Source organism: Chaetodon auriga, chromosome 1 (genome assembly GCF_051107435.1).
Source record: "Chaetodon auriga isolate fChaAug3 chromosome 1, fChaAug3.hap1, whole genome shotgun sequence".
NCBI classification, from domain to species: Eukaryota; Metazoa; Chordata; class Actinopteri; order Chaetodontiformes; family Chaetodontidae; genus Chaetodon; species Chaetodon auriga.
The window spans coordinates 26,853,366-26,880,276 of record NC_135074.1 but is presented as its reverse complement, the minus strand read 5'-3'; the positions used below and the strand labels follow the sequence as shown (position 1 = coordinate 26,880,276).

The 26,911-nt window shown below is 42.3% G+C and overlaps 1 protein-coding gene across 1 annotated transcript in view; it reads right to left on the bottom strand.

Moving 5' to 3' along the window:
* Positions 1 to 3,119: 3,119 nt before the first annotated feature.
* adamts7 (a disintegrin-like and metallopeptidase (reprolysin type) with thrombospondin type 1 motif, 7) overlaps positions 3,120 to 26,911 on the bottom strand; it is a 66,939-nt gene continuing 43,147 nt past the window's right edge. Inside the window, exons 16-24 of the mRNA XM_076738413.1 lie at positions 26,397 to 26,538; positions 24,051 to 24,177; positions 22,334 to 22,547; positions 19,839 to 21,596; positions 19,298 to 19,450; positions 18,118 to 18,291; positions 17,562 to 17,708; positions 15,852 to 16,014; positions 3,120 to 3,840 (exon numbers count right to left, since the gene is read on the bottom strand). Coding sequence (XP_076594528.1) covers positions 3,695 to 3,840; positions 15,852 to 16,014; positions 17,562 to 17,708; positions 18,118 to 18,291; positions 19,298 to 19,450; positions 19,839 to 21,596; positions 22,334 to 22,547; positions 24,051 to 24,177; positions 26,397 to 26,538 — 3,024 coding nt within the window. The 3' untranslated portion in view covers positions 3,120 to 3,694. The remainder of the gene's footprint in view (positions 3,841 to 15,851; positions 16,015 to 17,561; positions 17,709 to 18,117; positions 18,292 to 19,297; positions 19,451 to 19,838; positions 21,597 to 22,333; positions 22,548 to 24,050; positions 24,178 to 26,396; positions 26,539 to 26,911) is intronic.

The window sequence follows — 26,911 nt, the reverse complement described above, 5'->3', positions numbered from 1 at the left end:
GAACAAACTGTGTTGAGCAAAGCGTCCCTGAGGCCATGCGTTAACATCCTTTATACACTCACGTGTTCACAAAGTGGTGAACCTCGCTCCATCCTCACTTGTGAATGACTGAGCCTTTCATACCCAATCATGACATTATGACCTGTTACCAATGAACCTGTTTACCTGTGGAATGTTCCAAACAGGTGTTTTTGGAGCTTAGCTGCATCTATGACTTCAAACACTCCAGACACCACTCCATCATTCAGTCACTTAACATCCTCTGCCCAACCTTCAGAGGGAAACTGATGTAATGTTATTTTGTACCTGTTACCCAGCAGCAGCCTTCAAAGGTATTCCTGTGGTGTTACTGTTCTACATTCTGCCAGAAGACATGTGGGACCACAAAAAATCTTTTAAGACACTGAAGATACAAACCACTGCTGCATAACAGATAAAAAGATAAAGTTTGGACTTTGCGTAGAGAACATGATGTGACTGAATCACAAAGTAGTTTATGGCGGGCTGAAGACACTAACTGTTGCTATTAAATGCATATTAAAGACCCATTTTCAGGGTCAGCAGAAACGTCAAAAAGTGCGGTGTACGCAGAGTTTGACCCACTTATGACTCAAATCAAATCTGTCTGTGGCCATGGCTGTTTCATCTGTAAAAATCAATGGTTAAGCCTGCTTTTGCCTTCAAACTGCTATCAAGGACCCATTGTTAGAAAAATGAATATAGACTCTAATTTTGATTGGCCAGACCACGATGGAGCCTTCCTCCTTGGTTCATCCAATGATTAATTCAATACAATTTCAAAAGGACGTAATTTTGAGATATCAAACTGAACAAGGTAGCATTTGATGACTTTAATTGCTTGTTTTCAGCACCTACCTGTAAACACACATCAAAGTTAAGATTCCTGCCAAACAACAGTCCTTTACATGTACAAATAATATATCTAAACAATGCAGGTATAATTCACTTTCAATACACGCTGAAAGTAATTTTGAACTGATCTCTTAAGACGTCTGTGTGAACTACACTCCAACTGTGTCTTGGTTCCTGTGTTGCTTGTGTGTACAGTTGTCTGAGGAAAGCATGTAAACAGTTTGCAACATGTGAGATTTGATCACCTTCAACAAATGCCTTTTCCTTACATAACCACAGCTCCAGAGACGTGTTAACGCTCCACTCTTCCTGCATAGAAATGCTCTATTCATGGGACGGTCCATTCAAAAGTGTGACATTGATTTTTTTTTTCCCCCTCTTTTTCTCCTCATTGAATTTACTTTTGTTCAGTATAGAACAAAAAAGCTTTTCAACAGCTCGAACAGGAAACAACGTAAAAAAGTAAAGAAGGATTTGACGGCTGCAGCTGCCTGGACTGGACTGGTCTGATGAATCTGAGCTGCTTTTAAATCCCTGCTGAGAAGACTCTGACGTGTCAGTGCGAACAATAATTCTGAAGGCAGGAACGTGCAGAAAATACAAAGAGTGAAGAGGAAAAGTTCAGTTCCTCCAAAACAAGAAGATAACAAAAGTATAAAATACTAATTCCTTAATACAACATACGAAACCTAATGCGATAAGACACTGATGTTAATCCAATAACTATCTCCATTCTGTAACGCTGAATTTGACTCATTTTAATCGAGTGGTTAATAAAAATAATGACGTCAAATCATCCAATGTTCAAGTAGATAAGGCACTGGGCCTGCCAATACCTGACCCGAAATGTTTGGAGCCTGTGTGGCCTCTAGCACCAATATTTCCTGAAACTCCACTTTTCACATTTACATTTTACCTTGTGACTTTTGAAAACGTGTGTGGTGAAGCCAAAAAGCTTTTTACATTCTGCTGTGGACATGAAGCCATCCAACAGACCGTTTGCTAAGCCCAGCCTCTTAACAGCAACTGTCCAATCATAGCGACACTAGATTGAAGCGATGTGTGTGGGACAAGAGCAAACTGTGCTCTTATGTAAGCTGCAGACGTTAGCATGCAGGCTAATGATAGCTATCTACAGGAGCCAAGCATTACGTCTAAAGCTAAGAGTTAGCATATCATTGGCTGACGACAAACGCAACGTCTGTAAAGCCTGTTCTGTTTTAGCATTAAAAGTTAAATCTTATTGTTGGAAAATATGAATATTAAAGGGAAACTTCTTCTCAGTTTCAATGTCCACATTTTTGTGTCTACGTCACTTATGGGGACAACATTTTGTGAAACTGGTGCCGTATTGACTGAGAGCACGGCAGCCTGGAATCCAGCTGCAATGTAACTCCTCCGGGCAGTTGCTCACCATCAATGCATGGCCATTAAAAGTATTTGGTTTTGCCCCTGACAGGCTCAGATTGCTATTATAAGTGTCTGACAACATTACGGAAAGCACCCTTCAGAAAAATAAAACGTTTTCTTTCGCTTGATCCAGGCTGTTGTCTAACCAAGTCTCGCTTAAGAAGAAGTCACACTGTGTCGTCAGATGTGACTTCTAAATGCTCAGCCATGGCACGGAAAACCTTTAACATAACACTATGCTGCACATTCTGTACTCCATCACAACAAACTTCCCAACACGCCAACTCTCACTCATGCTTCCACCGATGTCTTTGCGAAGCGTCAGAGACCGCTCCTCGAGCGAGACTTGGTTAGGCACAATAACAAACCAGATCAGGCAAAAGGTAAAGAAAACCACTTTATTTCTCTGTAAAGTGCTTTCCGCAGTGTGAAAAGGACGCTTTAAATACCAACCTCAGCCTGTCAGTGGCAAACACTTTTAGCGGACAGTGCACTGCTCTCACTCAATGCTGAAGCAATTTCAATGACTGCTGTTTCAAGTAGACACAAAAACATGGGAAATTAGGGTCCAGGTAGAAAAATATCCAAGTTTCTCTTTAAAGCCTGAATCTTAATTGTTTGTATGTAAACTAAGCATCCAAACTGGATGTTAGAATGAAAAAAAATGGTTAGATCTTCCATTTTTTCTGACCATATTGTATAATACACAGCTAGCTCTACACTACAGCACAAGAACAATGGTGTTTTTTTGTTTCCATCAGAAATGAGACACCTGCTTGTGTCTACTTCTGTCTGAAGTCAAGAACCCATTGTTTAAATTACTAAACAGGGCTTAGCTAACGGTCAATTATTCGTAAATGCCACATGAAGCATTTATGCACCACTTATTTCTTGCTTCATAACACTTGTACCACGTTATACTTAAAAACACATTATGACTATGTCGGTTTTATTCTGTTCAGTTTCAGCTGCTGTCAGTAAAATGAAAGCATTGTACCAACCATAGAGGTTAATCTACATGTGTAATAAAGCATTACTAAGCTGGCTACATTGACAAAAAGACCCCTTCTGTAGAGCCACATCTGTTACAGAGAAAGAAATCCCGATTCATAAAATGTCATCCTGGTCAAACAGCATAATAATAATAAAAAAAAAAAAAGTGCAAACAAATATTTACATTCTCATTGTTTTGCTGAGAGAGAGGTTTTGCTTAATTACATTTCCAATTAATTTCAGCCCTCTAAAGAACTTCATCAGCACAAACCTGCAGAGTTTTGGAGTGGGACTAATTCATAATTAGTCTGTAGTGGTGTAGAAACCAGGAAAGGGCTCAGATTTTTGACTTTAAATAATGATTTCTACTTCATCACTCAGTGGTGTTCCTGCTGATGAGGCCTGTGAGTGCTGCACCTCAGCGGCGGGACCCGCTGCTGGAGCGGGAACGCTGGCTGCAGGTTTTGCAGCACTGTGCTCGTACGTTGGGCAAGTGGCAACGGCCGAGCCAGCGGAGAGTCTGACAGAAGCGAAACGTTAGACGATCACGAACACAAGCTGCTCCTGTGAGGGTGACAGACAGACAGAGAGAGAGGGAGGTGACACATAGTTACATCATTACAGCATGAATGAAAAGCACAACGTGAGGGCTGTAAGCCTCTTAACATCAGAAGACATGCCCTGAACAGGGGAGTCATGCCACACACGCTGCTCTTTTGTCCTTAGTTCAACACAGGTGATGTTTAGAGACTCGCTGAAGATGCGTAGATGCTGAAAAATTAATTAATATGCCTTCTTTTATTTAGCGGATAAAAAGAAAACCAGACTTCTCGAGACTGATTCAGAGAGAGAGAAAAAATTCACATAAGATCAAATCAGCACTAATTAGACGTTAGTCATGATTTTTTTAAGTGTATTTTTATTTAATTTGCTGATTAGTGCTGCAAAATATAGTTTGACCTTTAATATAAATTGATGCCGAACTAGAATTACCACCTACATCCATGTCTGTTCAGACTCACATATGCAGTCAAGACTGAAAAAAAAACTTAATAAAAGGTATCAACACCTATGATTCCAGTGAATAAACATGCCGTCTTCACTTAGAGACTTTTACAGAGGAGGACTGATAGAGCCACATCGCATGGTGCAGCAACAATCACTTGAAGCTCAGTATTACCAAACCAATGAACTTGTGGTGGACTACAATGACTGAAGTATGGACGCTGCTGCACAGAAGCAATAAACTGGAAACCGTGGACACAGTTGTGATGATGAGCTTTGTGAACGAATTCCACAATCACCTTGAAAACACAAACAACAGCTTTGTGAGAGAAAAACAGATCACGTGTGGTCCTGCTGCTGTGAATGCTTTTCCTGGAACAGGAGACGAGATTGGCTCGTGGAAAACGTATAATCTATATTTGCTATAATTGCTGTGGCTATTTGGTGAACGTCTATGTTCTACATATTGTCTATACAGGAAAATGACTATGATTTGCAGCATTTCAGTGAGTGGCCCTGATGAGTGAACACTTACAGATGAGAATTTAAGTTTGCTTTGTTTCCTTGGAGACAAAGTAATCATCATACGTGTGAATCGATCTGCTCTTTCTGGATCCACATCAAAGCCACTCAAGAGGACAAAAATAGGCTGCAGAAAGTCTAGTTTTAACGCATGTTCACTACAGGAAATGCATGTGAACAGGAGTGCTGCATGTTGCGAGACAAAGTAGGACTGGTGGGTCCCTATTTCTTTCATTTGTGTTACTGTCCCTCCACTGCAGCCCAACATGAAATTCCCTCTTTTTGTTTCCTCCCACACTGCGTTGTTGCTAAAAGGATTAACTTTGAAACATATCTGACTCTCAGATGTCAAACTCAGACTGCTGAAGCCTCTTATTAGTTTAACTCAGCTGAACTTTAGAATGCATTTTTGCACAGAACAAGGATTTTTCCCCCAATCTCTGACACTGGAACTGCATTACAAAGGGGTCTCTTAAACTGCACTCAGCACCAAAAATTGTCTGGCAATCATTAAGTATGAAGTTCCCGTCCTGCTCTATTTTTCAGCTGTTGGCTTTCAGGAACATGTCTGCTCAGAGGCAGATGATCAATAACAAGTGGAGCTCCCTGTTTTTTCTATTCCACACACTTTGCTTTGTATGTGAACCAAGCAAGGGTTAACAGCGTGATCGAATGCATTTTGAAAAAGTAGCTGCTGGACTTTTTGCCACTTTCCCACGAGCGTGCATCGAATGGGGGCGAGAACAGAAGACAACTCGTCAAATGTTTGCTGTGTTAGAAGGCAAACCACAATGACAACAACAACAGCGACCAAAAGGCATTCGTCTTGGACACAGGTTTGTTTCCATCGACCAGAGCAAACATTTCAGGACCCGCTGCCTGGTGTTTTAAATCAGCGGCAGTTACAGCAGAGGATTGAAACTGGAAAACCAGGCCAGACAGCGATTTCAGTGTGGGCTGTTATTGAATCATTACACTTCATCAGACACTCAGTGTTTCAGAGCCTGATATTGTTCTTGCACTTAGCTCATTGTCATCTCATTTGAGAGCAGCTAAGTGGGAAGAAATCAGAGCTCTTTCAGGAATTAAGTCAGTTTTACCACCTGTCCTTTCGATCGAAGTACTGCTCTGGAGTAACTGCAGAGGCAAAAAAAAAACAAAAAACAAACCCACAGTTTCCTGCTGGAATCTCAGTTCAGGTGAATAATTTCGACATTTCTGGGAGGCGGAGGCACAGCTGATGGCTTTAACAGACAGCTTTAGTATTATAGGCCAGCCATGAACCTCCAGCAAATTGCAACCCGCAGTGCCAACAATGGCTCGTCATTTATTTCTCAAAGTTCTGGGAGACCTGCAAACCCTCAGCTCAAAGCTCAAGTTGACTCTTTACTCATCAGGGTCTTCACAGTCTGCATATGAAGTGTGACATTATGATTATCAGATTAGATGATCTGAAAGCTTTTGTATGTAAATCAGGAGTCACAGAGCTGTGTGTGAGTGCAGACAGCAGATGGCTGACATTGGGAAAACTGGGGACTATTTTAGAAGGGACACTAAAAAGAAAAGTGTAACAGGTATATTTATGACATTTAAAAAGAGCCTTTCCTGAGCTTTAATGCTCATTTCAACGTCCTGTTATTGTCCTGCTATAGATCTAAATCAAATGCTTTATCTTGTTTCTTGTTATTTTGTGATATCTTGGCAGATATCAGCTGTCACCTCTTAAAAACTGCCACCTAAATCAAAATCTGTCCATGCATCAAGTCTATTTTTGAGACCATGTATCTCAGCACTGTGTACAGAGGAGACGTTGGTGTTAGAGGAAAGGTCAGAGCACCGTGAAAATCACTGGGATTCATCCTGCCAGGACCATGATTATTCACAGCACGTTTCATTAAAATCTAATGACATTATCTTCTCCAGAAGCAAAGTGCTACACAAAATGGAAACACTGGGACTTTGCAGGTGTAAGGAAGCACTTTGAATCCAACCACGGCTGCACCATTCAACATGGCCGACATGCGCTGCACTGCTGAACCCACTGCTCTAATATAAAGACTCCAGGGTGCAGAATTTTCAATGTCACCCAGATGAGAGAAGCTCCATGACATCAGAGGGGTCCAAAGGTCACAGCTGCAACTCAACACACAGCATTTCCTGTATGCTCCTCATCTCCTATACACCCCCATGTGCTATCTTTGACCCATTTACCAGCATGCCCCATATAGTACAGTAAACAGCAAAGGGGAGCAGTGGGACGTGGGACTTCCGCAGGAATATGCTTTTCTTCCACTCTTTGAGAAAACAGAACCTTGGGCTTAGTGACTAGAAAAACCTGTTCATGAGAAGCATGGTTTTATAGAAAAAAATATCTTAAGGTCCAAGTGTCTAGGATGGTGAATTACAGCATCATGAGAGAGCAAGATGTGGAACAAATGAGCTGAGGAGTGAAGGGTATAGACTCCATATGGAACGAAAATGACCCAAATTAAACACTGCAAACTGTGAGAATTAAAGACTTCTTCTCTATAGGCACGACCCAGCTCTTTGGGCCATGACAAAAGGAAGGAGATGCACATGTTTGCACTGGGAAGAACAAACAATTCAGATGTATTAACAGAAATGGAGAAAACTGGGCAATCAGCAGGTCAGTAGTGTTAGTGAGCGAATGTGTGAAAGTGAACAGGGTTGCATGGCGTAAAATCAAGCTAAGTATAAAACTAAACCAAACCAAAAAAAAACAAAAAAACATGAGGCGTCAGCAGGAGAGCCAGCGATGGAGTGTGAGAGGGGAAAGGTGGACAGCTGATCCTAAATGCACTCTGGATGGACTGGCCAGGTGCACCCAGTTGATCTAATGCAAACTCCGCCTACCAGGACCTGAAGGGAGATCAGTGAATGTAAAAAACTCAGGCATGATTTTTATATGACATTTACGTCTTCATCTGAAGGTAAATAAACACAAGATCAGCAGAGGAGCATTATTTATTGAGCCGTCACTGCTGCTGAAAGGCCAGACAGCTTAACAATGAGCTGAGACTTGCTCGAAAGCTCTGTAAAACCAACAGGAGCTGCAGATTTGGTCATTCTCTGTAGTTCCATCAACACCTTTCATACTGTTTTCTCAGTGGTATTATTACAACTATCAATTATAGCTGCTTTAAAGTGTCAGGCCTGGATCTCTAATGTCCAGCGAAGGTGGTGGAAATGCTGCTGCTCGATCAACATCTATGAATCAGTTCACTGGACAGCTGCTGGATAAGAGCTTACCCTCACCTCCAAAGTCCTCTGTGGGTGAATGGTGTACCATTACAGTAAAATATGGCCCTCCACAGGGACCCGTGGGCTGGTAATCTGCAGATGGACTTAACCTAGACTCTCCTGACCTTTGAACCTTTCTTTAGTCATTATTACGTTCACTGGCATGTTGCTGTTCGATTTCTGAATTCTGATACCAATAAAAGAGCCTCAGTATCTTAAAATTTGAAGCTTTTCTTTGTGTAGGACAACCCAGGAACATAAACGTGCTATTAAATAAATAACAGCACTTGCAGTTCAAGTTCTCTTGAAAAAAAAATTGTTGAAGATTTTGAAAAGTTTTCATCAGAACGTCGCAGACACCTTCAACCACACAATGAGGCTCTTGACGGTAACTCAGAGCTGTGGGAAACTGTGTATGAGGACACACGTCCAGACTGAATGCAGGTCATTCGTCCACTTGACCTCCTTCCATTGTCCCATCTGCTTTTCCCAGACAGCATTCACGCTGAATGCAGACACAGACATTACTTTAAGTCTGCAAACGGCTGTTCAGAAGCACCATAAATCACAGATCACATGTCACAATGTTAGCGTGTATAACAGCACAAGACATTTGAAATCTCTTTTCAAAACAGAGGAAAATCAATGCAGCTGTGGCAGAAAGAGCCTCTTAAACAGTGCATAACTATGATTAAATGATGCTTGATCTATCTTGTTATAATGTGAAAATCAGAATATTTTTTTCTGCTGTCGTAAACTCTGTTTTGACAAACTGCCATATTAATATTATTGATTATTATTGAAGTTAAGTTTAGGTGTTTTCCTGGTGTCTCGTTTAGCTGAAATAGCAGAAAATCATGTTTTTTAAGGCAAGACATAAAGTCAGCATAACTATTATTAAAATACGAGTTTCCACGTTTTGTGTGCACTATGAAAAGTTCCCAAAGACAGATTTTTTTTTATTTTTTTGCAGGGAAAGCACACCACATGTACAGGTGGGATAAATGACACCAGCCGACCAAATCAAATAACCACTGAGACTAAAGGTGAAATTGTCTCGAGGCTGTGCTCACATACAGTCCAGAGAGCAAAGCAACTGAAACACACAAATTCAAACACATTCTCCTGTAAAGTGCATTTCCTCAGGGGTCAGCTCTCAGGGTCGGGCTCAGTTCAGTGACCTCTTTACAGCTGAGGTTGTCTGGGATGTAGAGAGTCGGAGTCAGCATAGAAAAGAAGTTAATCAACAAATCTGAATGGAGAAAATGTCACTTCCCGTATGACGAGATATGTCACGTTGCCTTTTTTCTGATAAATGCTTCATAAGCACGTGTACTGTTCATGTGAAGGATGAACTCACATCATCTTCATATCATCCTCCTACTGCTCACCAATCTCATCCTCCTGATGGGATCTTAACAACCTGCAGCCCAGATTTATTGTCAGGTGTACAAAAAATGGAACGTGTCCAGGGCTCACACAGCCGCACACGAGGTCTTACACGTGGCTCGTGTCACCGCATTCGTCTCACACTGAATAAAAGCAGTTTCTATGTGCAGCCACGTTCAACAGGAGGATATTTAAATTAAGTCAGAGAAATTCGTTCTCTTCATTTAACCCATCCTAAGAATTAGGAGCAGTATTAGGAGCAGCACTGTGCAGCGCCCCGGGATCAAAGACATGGAGAGCATTTTAAACACCTTCATCTCCTCACGCCTCGACGTCTGCAACAGCCTCGTCACCCGCTTTGACCAAAAATCTATTAATTGGCTCCAGTTCGCACTCAGCTGCCAGGCTTTCAACAAAGTCCGAGTGAAGTGTCCACACCATGCCTGCTTCAGCCTCCCTGCACTTTCTCCCAGTACGTTTTGGAATTGATTTTCGGGATTTAGAATTAACTTTAAAGGCTCTTCATGGCCTCCCTCCATGCTGAATATCTGACTTCTTGGGAGCCCGGGATCCTCAGGCAGAGGTCTTTTATCTTTTCCAAAGGGTGGCTGAAAACTGGATGTGACAGAGCATTTGCAGTCAGAGCCCCGAACTGCCTGAGGAGGTTAGAATCTGTGACCTCCTTCAAATTTCTCATGAACACTTACTTTTATGGGAGAGCTTTTCCTGATATCACTTGATTGTTACTGACTGCCCTGTCACTGGTTTTACTTGCTTACTACTCTACTGGAAATTGCTTCTATGATCTGCTTGATCTGAAGCTGTTGCTTTGTGTGAAGCAATTTGTAAGTGCATAAAGTAAGATTATCACTAAACCAGTGCCTTGGTCAAGAGCACTGACAGGAGAATTAACCTAACGTACATGTTTTTAATAGCGCGGGAAACTGGAGCACCCAGAGGAAACCCACGCACACACAGGGAGAACATGTGATCTCCACACAGCAGGAGCCTGCCTGGGAATCAAGCCCAGGACCTTCTCACTGTGAGGTGACGGTGTAAAGTGCTGAGAAGCTTTCATTTTACAGGCTCTGACAAAAGCATGAATATAGGTTAAAGAGCAGTCCTGTTTCTGGCCATCGATTAGACTGCTGTATTGTGTTAGTCAATACATCACAATAGGTCATGGTTTATTGACACAGATGAAATGCTGCCAAAGTCAGATCTGAATCAATCACTGTCAACATAAAAGACCTTTACATTTATTAAAGTCCTGATGGTGACATTTATGATTATCTGTCAAGATAATGTTTTTATCACACCTAAGTATATTCTATATGTGATGGATACACTGACCCTCTGCTCCATCACTTCAGAGTACTGAAGAATTAGTGGAGATCACTAATCTCCTTCATTTTTAAGCGATGTTTCTGATATGAATCAAATTACAGTCATTTAGAATTTGAAACCAGCAACACGTTTCAAAAAAAGTTGGGACAGTGGGAACAGAAGACTGGGAAAGTTGTGAAATGCTGGAAGAAAACAGCTGGTGGATCATCTCACAGTTAATTAGGTTAACTGGCAACAGGTGAGTAACATGATTGGGTATAAAAAGAGAGGCTGAGTCTTTCTGAAGTAAAGGTGGGGAGTGGTTCACCCCTCTGTGACAGACTGCAACGAAAAATAGGGCAACAATTCAAGAATGCTTCTCAACGTAAACCTGCAAAGAATTTTGGATTTTCATTGTCTACAGTGCATAAAGTCATCAAAAGATTCAGAGAATCTGAAGAAATCTCTGTGTACAAGAGACAAGGCTAAAAACCAATATAAACCTGATCCAGACACATCGCCACCTTCTCTGGTCCTGAGTTCATTTAAGGTGGACTGAAGCCAAGTGGAAAACTGTCCTGTCCTTGAATTTCTTTTTGTAAAAATCATGGACGCTGCGTCCTCTGTGCTGAAGAGGAGAAGGACCATGCGGCTTGTTATCAGCGCACAGTTAAAATGCCAGCATGATGGTTTGAGGTGCATTAGTGCACATGGCACGGCTAACCTGCACAACTGTGGAGGCACCATGAATGCTGATCCAAACAAACAGGTTTTAGAGCGACATATGCTGCCAAGTAGATGTCTTTTTCAGGGACGGTCTGCCTGCAGCCCCCACCTGTCACTGAAGGTGAAAATGTTTGCTGCATTATGAAACATAATGTGCAACAAAGGGGACCCTGAACTCTTGACCAGCTGAAATTGTACATCAAGCAAGACTGGGAAAACATTTCACTTCGAAAGCAGTTGGTCTCCTCAGTACTTACACTTACAGAGTGTTACAGAGCTGATGCAGCAGAGCAGTAAACATGACCCTGTCCCAACTTCTTTGAATCATGTTGCTGGCATCAAAATCATGAGAACATAATTTTCAAAAACGATGAAATTTGTTGAAATATGTTGTCTTGTCAGTGAAATATGGGGTTCCACTGTTTTGCAAATCATCAAATTCTGTTTCTATTCACATTTTACACAGTGACCCAACTTGTGCATATGTCTGTTTCCCTGCAGGGTTTTGGTTTGAATAAGCCTCCAGTACGTTGCTAATATATTACATTTTCAATATTTGCCCAAACATTTGGGATGCAGTCTGCTGATTTCTTTGTGTTCTTAACAAATAGTATTTGTGTAACTCTTGATTAAAAAAAAGCACACATGAATTTATCGCACATGTCTCACATGTGAAAACATGAATTTTACATTTGGTCTGTTTGTGAGGCAGATCACACACGCTACTGTCTGTGTCTGTTATGACTGAAAGCTTCCCAGGCTTTGCTTGACTTCAGGGAGGAAACAATGACACTTGTAACCATCAGACTGCCTCACTGAACAAAACACAAATCATTCAGTGAGATGGAGGATCACACAGCGCTAACTCGGCCAGCTGTCTGCTGCCACGTTATCATACGGCTCAGATATTTCCAACAACACTTTCAACACTACACTTTCAGACCTCTGTGCCTTCAAAATGTCAACAAAGCTGGCGTTCAGACTCTAACACGCCGCCCTCTGAGGAACACTGCGATTTCCTATCAGATATAAAACAGAAATGCCTCTGAACTGTTGAGAAAACTGAACGAAAAATTACAAATGATGTTTACTTAAAGTGGGTACAGACAGAAAAAGGAGCTGCAGAGGTGATGAATGTTTTTGTATTACTGTTCTGTTTATTTGAGGAGGCTGATGAACCTAAAAAGGCTCCATGTTGCTGTGAGGACCATTTATGCTGAAAAAAACAAACAAAAAAAGCCATAACCCGCTCAGATATAAAGCCAGATATAAACTTCGATCTGCTGAGAGGAAAAGTTTTGATATACAGTGTTACAGAATCCAACACAAAAGAGACTAAAAAATATGGAAAGGTCAAGCCACGCATGCGTTTCAAGCAGAAGAAGACTCGCAGCCGATAATTTTCCTGCTCTGAATAGCTGCTTTGATTGCAAATGCTTTCTTCTACGCTATCAAAGTCTGAAAAAAGAAGTTCTAGCTCATCTTCTGCGTGCCTGATTAACAAAGAAGACCTTTGAGGCGACTGCAGTCAGCCTTTCCACTGGTCTTGTGCTGTGGCGTCATCAGAGGAAGAGCTGGTGGATTCCCAGTCATAACAGTGCTGCCGTTGACGGCTGAGTATGGCAAAAAAAAGAGGGTACCATTTAATATTGGATACCCCTGAAATAAATCTAAAGCATTCAAGGCATTTTCTCTTTGTTTAGCACTTCTCCTTTGTGACTACACAGGTTTAATAAAGGAAATCAGTCGGATATTGAGACCTTATTTTGTATAAGCACCTCTGTGGATTTGTTTTTAGGATACCTTTTGTTGGACTTCTCAAGAAGCACAACCTTAATTCATGTGGCCGTCTTGATAATCTCTAGTGCACAAACAGTCACTGTCCAGTCAACACCAGCCCTGACCACAGCCAGTATCAGCAGAGGTGAAATTTACCCTAAGCTTATTGCTTTAAGGCCATTTTCCGTTGTGGCAATTGCATTTTCAGATGCCCTGCGCTCAGAGAAATCACTTCACATCTGGGTTCATCCGCTCTCCTCGAATCACAGTCAAATTCATAACTTATATCAGTGGATTCGATGGATCACACAAGAGGAAGTAAGAAAATCCAAACACCGATCTCAGACTGTTTCCCGGGATTTGGTCATAATAAACGATGAAATGAAAGAGCTGCACACTACGACTAAGGTGCAATAAAGTCAAAGCACAGACGTTCTGAGTCCCTCCTCAGCACGCATAAACAAACTATAGATGAGCCACCCACAGTTTATCCCCTTTTAAACACACCCACATGCAGGAGGGTTGACACAATATGTCATCATCATCATGTTGATGACACAACTGGCCCATTATACAACAGGCGGAGTCAAAAAGTACCACAGCAATCCACAAACAAGGCTCCAGCCATGCTAGCAGCTCCGTGAGGCTGAAGTTAAACACAGCTGTGCTTTGAGCTTCATGCTAACGTCAGCATGCTAACATGCTCACAATGACAATGATAACGTGCCAATATTGCTGGTTTAATGTTTACCATGTGGACTCCCTAAAAGGTTGGTATTTCACCCGGATGGATGTGATTTTGCAGGATGTAGCAGTGCATGCTTCAGCTGGCTGTGTGACCGTCTCCCTGCTCTGAGTACAGCTGGACTGAGTGGGCTAGTTTTATTTCTGGTGAATTGATTCACATCAGTTCAATTCACCAACTGAACAAGTGAATAAGAAGGGTTGCAGCGTTTCAGATGAGGGATTTTTGTAGACGTTTGTGCTCTGCTTGGCAAAGCACAATATAGAAATGAAATCAAGTAACAACCTTGAAGCCTGTAGCATGATCAGCATCAACTATTGTGTTGATGGCTTTCCGTCCCACAGTATAAAACCCAGAGGTAACTGGTGAATCTAATGGAAATGGGCACAATATTCTAAAATGGCCTTTGGGTCCATAAGGTCTGTTTTTCTGGGGGTGTATTTTCCAATTAAAAGTTCATTTACAAGTGAAATGAGGATTTTGCTTGAGTTGCTTAAGGCGGTGACCAGTGAAAGCAAGCTGAATTGAAAGGGGAACCGCTGAAGCATCTAGTCAGGACTAAAGGTGCTTTGAAAGGTCAGGAAATCAATTAAAGTCACAGTTTATTTCCAGTATTTCAAAGGTCTCTGTATGTTCTGTTTGATTCATATGAACAAAAGGTAAAAAACAGGTGATTACTGACAATTAAAAAACAGATAACTATCATTTTTTTTCTTATTTTCATTTGAAAATCTTCAATTGTTTTTGTTTTTCCATTATTAATTTTTTTGATCATTTCATCAGACATTGACAAAACCAGAAATGCTTCATGAGCCAATGCTGAATTTTTACTCTTTCTTGTTTTTCTCTAATTCTACCAATATATTTCCCTCAAGTAATCCAAATGCACATGTCCATTCAACCATTTTCTACACCTGCTTCTCCTGTTCAGGGTCGACTGGAGTGCTGCAAACAGTCCAGAGGCTGCAGTTCTCCTCATCGCACCGCATGGTTGAGGATTTTGGGAGAAAACTGGGGCAACCACTGTGAGAACATCCAAACTTTTTCTTCCTGTGAGCCAACAGTGCTGACAAAAGAGCCACTGTGTCGCCCTTTATGTAAACCAAAAGTTGATTCTGCCCTGCAATCGAGGTTTAAACACACATTTCTTGTAACAGAAGAGGTTTTAGTTCATTTTTATAGTTGCTGCTGAAATGTACGCAACACTGACACACAATGTTAAAGCAAAACAAAATGACATCCACTAGTTTTTTACAGACTGCGCACATATTTAAAAATGCAACATGTGCCCGCAGTGTCCCTGCAATATCCCCTAAATATGCGAGAAAAGAAATCACAGTATAGAGATTATTTCTAAAGTAATTGCACTGTTTCAAAAATCTGTGACCGTAGAACAACAGTGAGTGGTTGCTGCAGTCAGAGGAGTTTCTAACAATAAATCCACTGGCACAGAACATGTGACTGCAAGGTGATGTTGGAATGTGGTTTGAGTAAAGTTAAACTGTTCTGTTGGCAGCGTGGACAGTGCATGTTGGCAAGCAAGTTCAAAGAGCTGATGCTGCCAGCTGCAAAGTCCAGATCTCAGCAGCTTCACAACAGGAATGTTTTCTAACTGAACCCTCAGCTGGAGGCACGCTGTCCTCAACTGCTCTCTGCAGCCGTGATAATCACAGTAATAAAAATAAATCTCAAAGATATTACTTCAGTCTATTAGTTCTACGCTTAAGAGATAAAAGGAGGATTAGCTGAGTAATGCCATTTAATCATAACAGTGTCATCAAATCATAGTGATGGCTGATGGTCGACATTTTGAGTTACTCACCAGAGGGGGCGCTCTGGCACTCCTGTAAGTTGCACTTCTGGGTGCTCTCGGGTTGCAGCTCATGGTCACATTGAGCCTGATCCACTTCTTCATCCGTCTCAGCCTTTGTGTTGACACATTTGATGAGGCGACGCTGCACTCCGCCACCGCAGGAGGCTGAACACTGCAGAGAGGTTTGCACAGAAAACACATTTTTAATGGAAAACCTGGTACCTGCCTTTTATGCAATAATGTGATTTATAGCTTTAGACTGTCAAAACTTAACATTCATGTTGGAGTTTTGTTATCATGGTCTTTGCAGTATTATCACTGTTGCCAGACCCTTCTCTTCTCCTCTCTTCTCCAGTTATTATGATTGAGTCTGACAGGGCACATCACGCAGCGACCAACAGCTGATGGCCAAAACCAAATGTCATGCCAGTTAATTAAGCTGTGCGGGAAAATAAGAGGCCACATATCCATCCAATAGTTGTTGAGGCAGGAGGCAGAAAACTGAACCTGTTGCACTTAATTTCTGACAACCTCATCGAACATTAGGAGGATCTGAGGAGCAGAATTCCTTCATAGAAATTAAAAATAGGACTATTTTTTTGACAATTGGCCAGATTTGAGACTCAGACTGAGATACTTTGTGTCATCTGGCAGCACTGGATATATATTCACGCATATTTGGACAGATTTCAAGCAGCAAGAAGACAGTTTGACAGCGAGCTCTGTTGTGATCATTGTGCTGTGCTCGTGTTCGCACGTGCTCAGTGATGATCATAATATAAATGATGCTGTGCACATGTTGCTGGATTGACTGTGCGCAGATGAAAGGGTGTTTTGCCACTGCTGATGTGGTTCAGGGATTAAAAGATTCCATTAAGACCCGTCTTTGTGGACAGGAGTCATGTGCAAGCAACGACAGGTGGAAATTAAATTCATGTAACAGTCATAATTCCCAGTTTGGGTCGGGTTATTATGCTGCTGTTTGCAGATGTTTGACGGTGCATAAACCACATGGATCATACGTGATCATTTGGATTTTGGGAGATTGAAAGGCTACCCACAGTTAAAAAGTACACTATTGATTGTGCATTTTTAAAACAGTGCTGGCACTAACTCGATGTGACAAAGGTAAAAACAGCGTGTTGGATTTCTTTTTCTGCCAATCGATCGAAGAAGCCAATACTAATTCTAGGCACAAAAGGCAAATAATGAAGGTGTTGCAGTAAGACCACACGAGAGGCTGCATGGCCTGACACACAAACCCGTTCACCCGGAGTCTATCAACATTCATCTTCTGTTGTTTATCTATGTCACAGTTTCCTACATTGATCCAATCAGTAAATCCCACATTCATCCTGTGGCTGCTCTAGATCCATCAAATACACTTGACTTCATTTCTCTGGTCACTCAGAAATCCTTTGATCAGTCTCTGTGCGTCTCCCCCTGTATGTGACCCTGAACAGATTCAGAGGAGATTTAGAGGATGACTAGTGGGATGGACATCATAAATTATTTATTGATTTGTATCAGAATTACATTAAATGTAATTAGGATTCTTTGTTCTTCCGCTAATAATACCACCAGTTTAAATAAAGAGAGGAAATTGCAGTCTGCATGAAACTGGTCTTTGAATTTTACATCATGCTGGATTATTCTGTCTTGTTTTCAACTGTTGAGCTGTTGTGTGTCTGTGTGTGTCTTTGTGTACTTGCAGTGTACCTGTCCCCAAGATCCAGTAAGCCACTGAGCACAAGCCTGAATGTTACATGACTGGATGTTGCTGGGTTGAAGGTCCCTGTCGCATCGATCCTCCTCTGGACAGGTGACTATACGCTGCTGCTCACCTCCTCCACAAACCTCAGAGCACTGGACAACACACACACCAACACACACACACACACACACACAATGACAAACAAATAGGAAGAAACCGTACAAACTAAGACGTTTCAGTTGTGAATGCAGTGCTGCTAAATTGCTCGCACTTCTATATAAATATGAATATAAATCTATTAAAAATACACAATGCACAGGATGGTTTGCTTTGACAAATGTATGCAGTGTTTAAATGCAACACTCTCGCCACCATTCAATTTGATACTACATTGGTTCATGAATAAACACAAATAGACAAAAACTGAGGTTTTTACATGCAGCATGTTGCCAGATGCACATTTCAATTCTACATTTCCTTCCATTCTATCCTATTCAGAATCCAGACAAAACACCAGCGCATTTTTTCCCAAACTCTCTCATTATTTAGCTTTTTCCTCACCTGACCCCAGGAGGAGGTGTACCAGTCGAGACACGGCTGAAGGTTACAGGGCGTTTGGCTCTGTGGCCTGGAGGACATGGCCCGGCAGTGGAAAGGTCGCAGGGGCCGTTGGTCGCGCATGTCAAAACACTGGACCTCTCGTGATTGAACGCCGCCGTCACAATTCTTAGAGCACTGGGAAAAGACATGGCATGATTGCAGCACGAGCTACTGTTTTCATCCAGTAGTGTTGATTCTAAGGCAGCTGGTTTTGCTGTGTGAACTCAGCTGAAGTGACAGATGTGCAGCAAAATGTCCTCATGAACAAACAAGAGTTCCAGTTGGTTACATATGGATCACCTAAAATCTTCATGGAGTAATAACTGCACATAATTCTAATAAGAAAATCCTTTCAGGGCAACTTTTACGCTCATCTCTCTAAACAACTAACTTATCCAGGACAGTTAATTCATATCTTATTCGGGGCTCATACTTTTCAGCTTCACACAAATATCGAATCAGTGTTTATTTTGAATATTCACCAAGTGGCTACAGCTACTCTAGCGTCTCTATGAAGCCCTATGTGCAGTAGTCACAGAAGTACTTTGAGCAAAATCTTATCCTTAACCTAATTAACATGCTGAAAATTGCTCATTAACGCTAACTTAATTTCCCCCGGCGCAGGATCAATAAAGTTTTATCTTAAACATAAAGGACAGTTGAGGCTGATGTCATTATTTTCACAGATATGTGGTCTTAAACCAAAGAGAAATGTTGACCTCAGGGTGGCGCTAGAGTAAAAGTGAAAGGACTGTCAATGTCAGTTTATCCTGAGGGAAACATGAATGTCTGCACCAAATTTCATGACGATATTTCTTTTAGTTGTTCTATACTCAACGTCAAGGGGTCACCAAAGTCATTAAAATTCATCCTCTGTGGATCATGAATGTCTGTGTCAAGTTTAACATTTGATCATTTCTGGACCAAAGTGGTGAACAGACTGACACTGCTATCCCTACAGCTACACTGCTAGCAAATGAATCAAAAATCCATATGATGACAGGACTTAATAAGATACCTTCTGCAGTGCATAACACAAAATCCAGCGATCATTCAGGGAAATAATCTATTAAAACCAACGTTAAATCGATGACCATATCATACATTCATTTTAGTAGTATAATGTAACATCCAGCCTCACCTTACTCCATTCCTCAACCTTCCATGTGGAGCAGGGCCGCAGGTAACAACGCTGGGCTGGCGCAGGCCTCTTGGCCAGATCACAGTCAGAGTCTGAGCCAGTACTGCAAGCTAAAGTCCTCCAGATGGCACCCAGGCCACAGCTGGTGGAGCACTGCCCACAGATGTTGTATCACATGAGAATACTACTAACAATTCGTAACTTGAGGAATGGATGCAGAACTAGTTCCAGCATGCATGAGAAATCCAAAGCATTCTGTGCATATTTTGGTCATGCAAATTACTTGAATCTTGTGTACAACACAGCAGGGGTTAGAATAGAAACAACTGCTTGTTCAATGTGTTATGTGCGTTATGAAGGTTGACATTCTTTTGGTCAAATGATGCCTTAGAAAGAATTCAGTTAAATACGTGCAGGGACCAAAGCTAGACACTGTGTCTGCAGAGTAAAGGCAGGCAAAAACATAAATAATGAGACACACTTGTGCTTGATCCTACAATAGAAATACAACTCCAGAATATGTGGACTGATGCAGACTTACAGAGCTCCAGTTGCTGGTGACCCAGTAGGCAGCGGTGGCGGTTGGTGTGGAGGCTGAAGTTTGGGCAGGTGTTGGTACTGGAAAGAGTGGATCGGTTGGCAAAGTGGGTGCAGCAGGTGTTGGTGGTTCCACATGCTGTGCTGGTGTTGCGCTACGTCGAGGAGCAGCTGCTGTCTTTGTTGGAAGTTGGTACGATGACCCAGGATCTCTGTTACTGCTGCTCCTCACCATCGGAACGACTATTTCATTGTAGTCAAAATCAGCTGCATCAAACGATGGAGCTCGGGATGTGGAGCCTGTTCCAGTTCTTTCATCGAAGGTGGGTTCGGTCGGGATCTGTTTCACTGTAGCTGGCAGGAAGTCAGCTGGAGAAGGCTGCGTGGTTCCTCCCAGGCTTGTAGGAGGTATGATTTCTGTTCCAGTTAACGATGCAGAGTCATCAGAGGCCTGTTGGTTACCTGAGATTAGCAGGAAGGGAACAGGAAGAGGAGTGGATTTCTCAGAAGCAGGGAATGAGGTTGTACTGAGGTCGAGGTCAGTATCCCATGAATACTGACTAGTGGCATCTCCTGTATCAAAGTCAGCCTCCTCCAATGTGAAGTCAGGTGGGAATAACGTTGATGGATTTGTTATTTGAGGTATTTCTGAAGCACTCTCGTCCAGCTGGACTTCGGTCTGAACCTGAATCATAGTTTCTGGCATGGGCTCTGGACTCTCATCATCATCTGTGTTTGCTGAGATATCCAGAACTATTGTACTTTTTTCATCGTAACTATACTCATAGTCACCATGTTCCTGCGTCTCCTGAGCACTCGCTGTTGTAGCGACAACAGTATTAATAGTGGTTTGATATCCGGGATCAGGATGTTTTGGAGTCGCAGTGACATTCTCAGTGACATTGTCCTCCTCAGTGAAACTCTCATGGTTATTTTCAGCCTCCTCCCAGTATTTCACATCCTGTGTAGGCTGCTTTGTCGTGAAAACTAGACTATGCACTGTGCTAATGGTTTTGTCATGTCTCTCTTTTAGTGTTTGTGAGCGCTGAGTAGTAGACAGTGGTGGTGAGTGAGTGGTAGACACAGGCAGAAGATAATCCTCAGAAAGCAAGTCATCCATATTTTCAGAACTGGTTTGCACAGGGTCCTGTCTTGCTGCATTTCCATTTTCCTTCATGTTGTCTAGATTTGTGTTTGCTGGCTCCTCAGTTTCCAAAGTGTAGGCAGTTACTGTTGAACTGGTTGCTGGAGCTCTTGTAGTTTCCATGTGTGTGTTTTCTGTCACGCCGCCGGTCGGCTTGGCCTCCTGCGGGGTGCTGAATCCGTCCCCTGAATCTTTCCCGTCGCTCGCAAAATCATCCGACAGGTCTTCATGGAAGTTGATGAAGTTATAGTCGTAGTAAAAATCATCGACTTGAACGCTGTTTTCCGCAGGACGATCGATATCTTCAATGTTATTGTGGTAGTGAAAATCTCCCTCGACAATGTCGTTGTGATTTCTTGGCTGGGCTCGGGTGGTGCTGTATTTGGGAGGAGGTTTGACTTCGGAAAAAACTATGGAGTTAATTTCATTGAGCACTTCTTTGCTCGACCAGCCACTTCCAGACCAGTCAATTCCAAAGTTCTCCACCACTTGTGGACAGTCCTGGATGTAGCAGGTGGTGATGCCAAGGGGCTTCCTCTGGGGGTCACAGTCAACACCTGTGTTTCTTGAGCAGGTTACATTACGGCGACGCACTCCACTTCCGCAAGTCAGTGAACACTGCACAGAAGAAACGACAAAAGATCACGAGGAGGCCAAACATACTTTTAAAATGTCCTTTAAATCTGAGGGTTTAACAATAAGGTATAAATGTCTGATCATCTCCGGGAATCTGAGACTCCTCAGAGTCACAGCCAAAGGCACCAGGACTGAAGCATCAGTGAACATGCTAACATGCTGATGTTAAGCAGGTATAATGACCTCTGTTTTTATCAAAGGGGTCTGGTGGCTTTGAAGAAAGTGTTATAACTACTTGAGCTCCCTGTCAGAAAGGGTTCCCTGGGAGCAAAGTCAACCCTTGAAAATACTCAAAATACAAATATAAAATATACAAAATACACCATACAATTAAAGTGATATTGACTTTGGGTGGGCCTTTTTTGCTGCTGCCCCCATCCACAGCAGAACACTGCAGGGCGTCCACGGTGGTTCTCCTGTCTGCTTCTCTAAACTGGAAGCATGCCAACCGCCATCTACTGTAAATAATACCCTGATTATGGATAAGTACCTCATACAGCCCCACTTCAAAAAATCTGAATCACTTGATTTTGTCTTTTGAAAATAACTGAGATGTGACACACGCTGCCAGCCTGAAGGAGACAGAGCGTGAATTACTTTCTGCACAGTTACATAATCGAACACCATCTTTCACAAAAAGACCTTTTCAGAAAATGTGACAGGAGCTGTGAGAGTTTCTGCCGCAACAATTTGCAGATTGCATTCCGAGGCAGACTCACCTTTGACCAGGTGCCGGTGGTCCAGTCAGCGGGGCAGGGGATGTGTGTGTTGCAGGAGGATAGTGACTCAGGTCTGGGCATGTGTTCACATTCGCTGGGCTGCAGGGCTTTCTGCTCCTCAGCACTTACTGCCTGGATGCAGAGCACCGTCCTTTTAGTCTGGCCTGAGCTCCCACAGCTCGCTGAGCATTTCTCCCACTCTCCGACCCACCATCTGCACACAGGCACAGAGGATGCAAATGTTTGCAATTTAATGGTCCACTTGAGATGGAAAATAACAATATTCTACCGCTGTGAGGATGCAAATGACTCATATATACATATTTAGATGACAACTAGAGCGGTTCAGAGAGTAGGATTTTATTGTTCGCCAGCACATATTGTCCATATTGTGTCTTTGGGGTCTCAATGTAAAACGATAAAATGTACTAGCAATGTTAAAATAGTGATATTTCTGTCTGTCAAAACTCTCAGCCTCTGACTCACCCAGGGATGGATTATATTATAACAAGCAAAAGTCGAAACGCAATTGAACGACCGTTATTATTACTATGTTTACTTTGTAAGAGGGTGATAAAGGCAGAGTAGAAAAGACTGAGACCTTTTGTTAAAAGTTTGCTTTGTGTATACTGTTGATGTGTTTAAACTGTGACTATTCATTAGCCACGACACAGAAAATTAGCAAACTAACTTTAAAATGCCCTTTCACAGTTACACATGCAATTACTGACGTCCACCAGCAGGAATGCATCTGATCTTCCAATGAAAACACAACATTGCTGCTGCTGATCTCTTGCCACATGCACAAAGCAACCTGTGCATGTATTGCTTCTTTGAGTTCTTGTGAGAGCCTTGCTGTACTGCAAAATCCATCCATCCATCCATCATCTATAACCTATGCAGGGTCGTCGGGGGCTGGAGCCGATGCCAGCTGACATTGCGCCAGAAGTGGATTGCAGCCGGGGACATTGTGTAAGTGGACAATGAGCATCTGTAGCACTGGACCCGATGCTGAGCCATTTGCCAAAAAGTGCTACTTTGAGAGGAAATTTAGCTATTTCATCACACGTCGACAAGCTGCAATAAATTGTGCTGGAGAAAAAGTGCCTGAAGAGCGGTGATTGTGAGGTGACGTCTGATATGAGGAGGGTGCTTTCAAAATAACTATAATTTGTCTTCAATTCTGGGAGACTTCGAAACAATCAAGCAGTGGTGGTGAAAATGAGGATTTTTACAGCAGAAAGCAAATTTTATTCTCCAAAAGGTCCCTCTTGTCCTCGAGAGCTCCTCCTTAAAGTTCCACACAAAATGCTCCCAGTAATGCTCAATCAGCAGCAGGTGAGAAAATAGCACCTGCATCGACACGATTCAGGGAGGTTTTGAGAGCAATGTTTCAGCAGCTATTTCATGTTTCCTCACACAAACTAGTCCTGCTTATAATCTCAGAGCAATCTGTGACTGTCCTTTCACGACATGCTTCTGTTGGATCCCTGCACAGATTAGCATTTTACTCACTGTGATACGGTACATTTATGTTATATCCATTGTCATTACTCCGAACACTGAACCTGTGACACCAGCAGCTGTAACTTGAGGTTTGGTAGCTTTCCATGCACACTACAAGGAGCAGTGACCAACATGTCTCTTTATCTCTGAGTGTGCGTCTGTGAATACTGCTGGTGTCATTTTGTAAACGATGTCCGGGAGGGAAACTCACATGGCTGGACACGGATCCTTGTTACAACTGGTTTGGTTATCGTCAGGTCGGGTTACGGGGTCACAGAAGTGCTCCTCCACTATCCCAGTTGTCTTTTCCACGCAGTGAACAATCTGCCTCTGAACACCTGGAATACCAGCGAGAGCAGAGAGAAAAGCTGTTGTCACTCAGCACACACACACGTACACACAAACACATACATGGCTCCCAGCTGCATCTTATTATAATAATAATAATAGACTCGTGCCTGCAGGGCACCTTGAAGACCACTAGTGTGACATTACTGAATACAGAACAGCATATTTGTATGTTAGAAATCCAGGATCCACCATCACACACTGAAACACATATGAGACCACATGAATGTTTTTAATGCACACATTATTAATTCACACCACATGTTGACGGCTTTAAGATCTACAAACCTTCATAACGTTTCATTATACTTCATATGCAACACAAATCAATGTCCTTCCTCTCTGCATCAGCGACGTGTCAAAATTACAATAAAACCAGCTGAGCAGAAAGACATTTCTGTATCTTTCCCATTGAGAAGTGTCAAACATGCAGGTTTCAGGCAGCATTACACAAAGCAGTCCATAAAAGGACTTCTCTCCTAAAGCTCTGACAGATTTATCTCCTCCTGTGAAACCTCTCGCCATCATTACACTGGCCCTCCTGAGGTTATTTCCACCCCATCCGTACATTTTTTATCTAATGCGTTTTGAATGTGACTAAAATCCTGTTTCTGTTTTTTTTCCCTCACATGCTGAAGTAATATGTTGGAAAGTGGGTGAGATTTTACTGACAATTTTGTGACTTTGCTTGCCGTAACAGGACTGAAAAATAAAATAATGAAATAAATCTCACACCACTTCAGGAACAGATGGGCTAAGCTATTTTCTCTACAGTAACAGCAAAGATGGATACTAAAGGTTAAAATACATATTGTGCTACAGTTGCACTCTTCAAACAGGCCGTATTCACAGGAGTTTGGACAAAAAGGCATGTCTATTCAAGGCTTCTCAAGCTGTCAGTGCTGCACCGCTCCCTTATTACAAACAACTCTGCGGTGAAAACTAAATATGCTACTCTCAGGGCATTTTAAGTAATGCGCTTCACCTCCAAATTGGCATTCCAACCCCCCGGGCTGCAAAGTTCAGAACATGCTTTTCAGTTTTTGAAACCAACCAAGACTAGGCAGCCCACAGCAGTTCCCACCAGCACACACAGAGATGTCTTAACCTCGGTGCTAAGAAAGAATTGCATTTTGACTACTGAGTGAATACAGAGGGCGACAGATCAAAACTGTTTGCAATGCTAATGTGCGAGCAGAGAAGTGGAGGAAAAACGTGCTAAAGATGGAGGATGGAGAGTTGGCATTTCTCATTTTGAAGAAACAGAGCAGAGCAGTTTTTACTTGGAATGGGCTCAAACATGGCTTTCAGGGCCACCGTCCAAATGTTAGACTAAATAAAGTGCAGCTACATTTATGTCTGCAGCTAATCAAGCAAAAAGACCAACAAAGTCAACCTCCACCACTCCAGTCCAGTGGATGAAACTGGAAGTGCTGACATAATCTAAAGGAGAGAGAACAAAGCACACACTGAAGGACTCCTGGAGGACTGTCGACTTGATAAATAGCTCAATGCAGATTTGTAGACAGTGTAAACAACGTCTGTCTGGCTTGTGAAGCTAATACTTAATTACTGATGCGTCCTTCTTCCTGCTCAGTAGTGTTTGTTCTGTACTTTGACTCACTGAATGAGCAGCTGCATTATAAAATCTCTGGTTCTTTAACAAAAGGTCGCAAGTCTGTGTAAATAACAACCAGAAACGTCTGATGGCTGAACTTCACATTCTGCTGCATGTGCTGCAAAGGACAGACTTCTGTGGACACCTGATAAAACATTCAGCTGTTTAATTCATGTTTACACTGATTACTCAGTTTAGATCAACTTAAAAATTCCTCTCATAAGTTTGACAAAGACTCTACAGAATATAATTCTGGCGTATGTTGAGGAGAATTTTTACAAACAGCAGTCAAGAGGGGTTAAACGGCCAGCGACTGTTGCTCAGGTCAGCTGTAATTTATGTCTTCTCTTTCTACTGTCAAGCGCCATCACACTGTTTTTGTATTAGAAAGGTCGACGTTTCTAATTGGGGAAAGTGTGACAGCATCATAACGAGATTTCAATAACACATTTCACTTCCTGACAGGATGCAGCGCTGAGATCACAGCTTGTCTTCAGGTGTTTACTTTCAATGCAACGTCAAACACTTTTCACCGAAAGAGCAAACGCCGCATCGCCCATCTACAGCAGAGCCTGAAGCTGTTTCTCTTACCTGTGCCGCAGCTAACACTGCACTCAGTCCAGGAGCCATATTTCCAGAAAAAAACTGACGATGGGACGTCGTTGTCCTCTGAGACGTTTCGACTGATTGTGTACTCGTACCGCACTCCTGGATTGGTCTCCTGAAAGAGAAGCTGTGACACACAAGACGATATCTAACAAATTCTGGAATACATACAGAAAACACAGACTCATGTGAGACAGCCTGTTTATGTACATGCAACAGCACAATAACACAAAGTCATGTGGTTCTTAAAGGGTTGCTGTGAAGGTGGGACATGCAGAGGTGGAAAGGTAGAGTCTCCAGAGTGGGGATGATGTGTTTTACTGCTTTAGTGGGAAGCTGCTTGTTTTGTGTCTCCCTCTAATTTAAGTTAACATCCTAAAGCAGTTCTGCATTCCTGGAAAAGTTCTTCCTGTGTGCTTATTTGATCAAGGCAAACAAAAAAGAAACACTCGCAATTTGCATTTTGAATATATGTGATTTCCTCCATTAGAGCAGCTTAT